Consider the following 4,482-nt stretch of genomic DNA (forward strand, 5'->3'; position numbering starts at 1 on the left):
ACGTGATCATGGATGGATTTGGTTACGATATATGTAACGAAAGTCACCTTAGTTCTATGTTAACATAATTAATGGACGAGATTGTTCGGAATACATTTTGGATATGATAGTAAAATTTTGAGCTTATAGGGTTATATAATGACATGTAATTATAAAGTAATCAGTATATATATGTGGTCTAAGTAGGAGATTGTTGGAAAATTTAGACATCACATACATAATAAGGATAATTACATGTTATTATTTACTAACATGATAGGTTAGCCCAAATTAAAAGATATCTAATTTGGTTAGAATTTTATTGGGCTTTTAATTATTAAATAAAGTATGGGTCAAATATGTGGAGATACTCTTCTAATCAAATTCTAATTAATGATGGGCTAATTAGAATTTGATTAGAACTAATATGCTAAGGTTATAAATATTAGGGTTATGGTCCCCAAATTATACACAAGATATATATCTTTTCTAATATCTCATCATTAGGAAAGAGAGAGCAAATATTCTCTGAATTTCTTGTGTGCTAATTTGAAAAATCAAATCCCTAAGATCTAGAAAGTTTCAAGGAATCCATGGATTCAGGTACGCTTCCGCACCTAGTTTTGTTCTTGATTTATTCTTGATGATTTGACATGACAGATCCTGGTTTATTAAATTTTATTATAGATTTATTTTAATAAATCTAACACATAACCCCTTTGTTGACCGCCAAAGATGGAGATCCAACAATGATGTTACAAAGTATTAATGGGTTGATGGTGCGCTTCAATACATATGCACTACAAGACTTGGCAATTTAAAGCAGTTCATCCAGTAGTCTCACACTACACATTGGAAGGATGTCAAAGAGTACTTGGCAATAACTATAACTATAAATGCCAACCCTCGACTCAATTAATGACAATTTTCAAACTCTCTCGTAAATACAAAATTCATTCTTTCCTCTCTCAAAATTCTCCTCTTTCTTTCTTCCTATTTCTTAGCTCAATTCATGTACCGCTGCTGTGTTCATGGTGTTTTCCATCACTCTGAAATAAAAAGAGCTAAACAAACACAACAAAAACCTTAAAAAAATTTTAAAAAGAGACATTAATAGGGGAAAATCAATTGGACTCCCTAAAGACCCGTGGCCATGCAAGGTAACTTTAGGAATGCATGGTGCATAATAAAAGAAAGCAACCCAACATCAAACATGAATCCATACAAAGATCATTTGAAACTTTGGCTAGAGGGGATGAAACCACTAACGTACGTCTATGTTAGGACAAGCGCTCGAAGGATATTGGAAGTTTACATACTACTAGCAATTGTATCAAGATTTTGATAATTGATTTCGGTACAGAAGAAGTCCAAGGGAAATGTTGAAAATGTTGACATTCCAACCTTGAGCATTTTGGATGTTACCTCTTACACGTGGTTACGTTAATTAATCAACTATAATTTTTTTTATCAAAGAGAACTCAAAACCTAATTTCAACAAAGATTTAAATAATATAAATCGTTTGCTACTGCACCGATAATTTTGATCTTTAACCAAAACAGTTTTTAAGGGGCAACTAGATCTGATCCGATCCATACTTCAGTAGGGTCCGTCTGGTCCTAAGATTTCAGGCAGTTGATTTTATTGTACCTGATTACATAAGCTCTTCCTTTTTGATATCTTGCTATTCTATGGCTCCAATTACATTTCAAATTTTGAAACAGATAGGTATATATATACGTATCCTCATTTCCTGGCTTTTAAGTAAAGATATTTGATATTTTATCCAGCTTAGTTTAGGAATAAATCCAAGTCTTGATTAAGAATCTTGTATGCTGAAATCTGTCATCAAAAGCTAGGAAAATGAGTTGGAAGTGATAGGGATTTTGTCTTGGATTAGCTTGGCCAAATATAATGACTACTGACTCACCCAAATACCCATATCTCAAAAAAAAAAAAGGGAAAGTTATTGCTTCCTACAAAACAGATCTGTATTGGGAGATAGCAGAAATGTGATGAAATTATGAAAGAGAAGAAAAACAGCGTCTTGCTCTCCTTCGACCTGACTCCTTTCGAATTCAATGATAAAAAATTGTGGTGTCCTTGAGCAAGGAAGGATTGACTCCTGAAAGTCAAGCCGCTGTTCAGGTTCTGATCCATATCACTATGTAGTGTTAAAACCCTCAGGGCTTTCCCAAAGAGTCGGCAGGCAGATATTACTTCGCTAAGGTTGATTTTACGTTAGTCAAAAGTAACTTAGCAACCAATTAATTAACACCATTATAACGAAAGAATCTATTCATTTAAAGAATGAATTGCAATCCCTAGTGGGATCTACTAAATTCTGATGACCCTCTAACATTGTAATGATTTATATGTAAAAGTTGAGTTTGCAGAAGCACTCGACATTGAAGCATGGCCAACAACAACAGTGTAGCCTCCATAGAATCCAAGGAAATGCACCGCTCTTTGCCATCCTTTTTCTATTTTTGATTCTCACTGTGGACAATATTAATTACGTTAGCTAGAGTGATTAAAAAGAAAAAAAAAAAAGAAAAAGTCTGGTTTTCATAAAACCACAGTTTGAAACAAGGATAAAACAAAAATCTTTGTTTTACTTCTACCCCAAAACATAAATTCGTAGTCAAAAGTGGGGGGTCAGGGGTCTCCTCCATAAATCCTCCAAACCACACTTCATCATATTGCATTATTAGACCCTACGATTGATTATTATTATTATTATTAGTTGCATTTCGAAGAGATTATAAATATTTTTAACAAGTGAAGAGGGGCCAATATATATAGTTAAAAGATATACCCTTCCCACTGATCTCAATCATTCCAAACCTGTTCTCCTTCACTTTACAGATTATCGCTCTCTCTAGTAACAATTATAAACCTTATGAACCAGGTGGACATAATATCATAAGCATCAAGGTTTCAAGTTTCAACCCTGATACAATGTTGAAGAAGTCATTCCATCACCGGAATGGTTCCGGCGAGCTCGACGTGTTCGAAGCGGCTCGGTATTTCTCAGGGTACAATGAAGCAGCGAGCTACAATTGTGGAACATTAATCAGTCAAAAGGTAACGCGGGACGAGAATCAGCCATTGAGAGGAGATCGGATCAGCTTGGATGTAGCGATGAGAAGAAACCCTCTTCTAGATCTTCACCAGTCTCATTTGGTGGAAAAACATGTCAAAGAGAAGAAACACAAGCAACCAAGCTCCCCAGGTGGTAAACTCGCTACCTTCTTGAACTCTCTTTTCAATCAAACAGGTTCCAAAAAGAAGAAAAATTCGAAATCCACCACACAATCCATGAAAGATGAAGAAGTGAGCCCTGGTGGGAGAAGGAAAAGGAGGATTAGTATCAGCCATTTTCGTAGCTCTAACACGGTTGATACCAAGTCCTTTTATTCTTCTTCAAGCTCTGGTTTCAGAACCCCACCTCCTTATGCATCCACACCTACAAAAAGGAATGAGACATCGAAGCTCATTGATGGGTTCTTAGAAAAGTACAAGAATATCGAACCCCATCATCAGGATAAGAATATGAGCATTAGAGTTGATAGATATCAATCAGAAGAGAAAGACTTCAGTAAGTTGTGTGAGGTTGATGATGGTGCAGATAGTGATTCAAGCTCTGATCTTTTTGAGTTGCAAAGCTATTCAAGTGGTTTGCCTGTGTTTGAAACTACAAACATGGATAGCTTCAAGAGGGGAGCACCGGTTTCCAATGGTGCCCTTTGAGACTATACTCTTTTTCAAACTTTGGCTTCATTTGTTTTTCATCTCCATTAAAGACTGTGATAATTAACAGATATTGAATGCTTTTCGTTTCTCTGTGTGTACAGTTTGGAATTTGTTTGTTTGTCTTTTCTTTTCCAGTCACTTCTTTTCATGGATTAATGCATAAACCTCAAAAGTCCTCCATTTCTTTTGCTCGCTTAGATTGCTATGATTAATGATTATCCACTAAATTAATGGAGAAAACCCGCATCATCACGTCACATTAATTAATATTTCCTAATCAGCACGTGTGATTCATATAAGCCTTATTTTCTCTACACAAAGCATGCCGTAATAAATTGAATCACAGGTGAAATGATACAATTTGTCTCCAGAGTCTAGAATGTTATTTCTAAACTAAACTGTATGAATCGAATAAACTGCAACCAAATTCATTTAGTTTTTGCATGCCTGATTTATAGGCTCATCTTCCAAACCTGCAGGAACAAAGTTTTTTTTTTTTTTTTTTGGTGAATGCAGGAACAAAGTTAATACCACTGTCTAATCTACATATCTAGAGTTAAGTTCAGAAATCAAACTTCTTTTTCAGCAATTTCAATTAAGTTACAAGGCTTCCTAGAATTCATCATTATTCTTACATGTAGAGAAATGTCTGAATCTTTATCTGATATAGATGCAATGATGAACAATAGTGGGTTATAGTAGGGAAGTTGTTAAGCATTGAAGGGTAAAACTTCGTACGGACGTAC

The 4,482-nt window shown here is 35.0% G+C and overlaps 1 protein-coding gene across 1 annotated transcript; it reads left to right on the top strand.

Moving 5' to 3' along the window:
- The first annotated feature begins 2,689 nt into the window (after positions 1–2,689).
- On the top strand, positions 2,690–3,900 carry LOC108478889 (protein BIG GRAIN 1-like E). The gene has a single exon (XM_017781346.2). It carries the CDS (start codon positions 2,942–2,944, stop codon positions 3,731–3,733), a length of 792 nt encoding a protein of 263 aa, XP_017636835.1. The 5' UTR covers positions 2,690–2,941; the 3' UTR covers positions 3,734–3,900.
- The last annotated feature ends 582 nt before the right edge of the window (positions 3,901–4,482 follow it).

The sequence above is a fragment of the Gossypium arboreum genome, chromosome 12 (genome assembly GCF_025698485.1).
Source record: "Gossypium arboreum isolate Shixiya-1 chromosome 12, ASM2569848v2, whole genome shotgun sequence".
NCBI lineage: Eukaryota > Viridiplantae > Streptophyta > Magnoliopsida > Malvales > Malvaceae > Gossypium > Gossypium arboreum.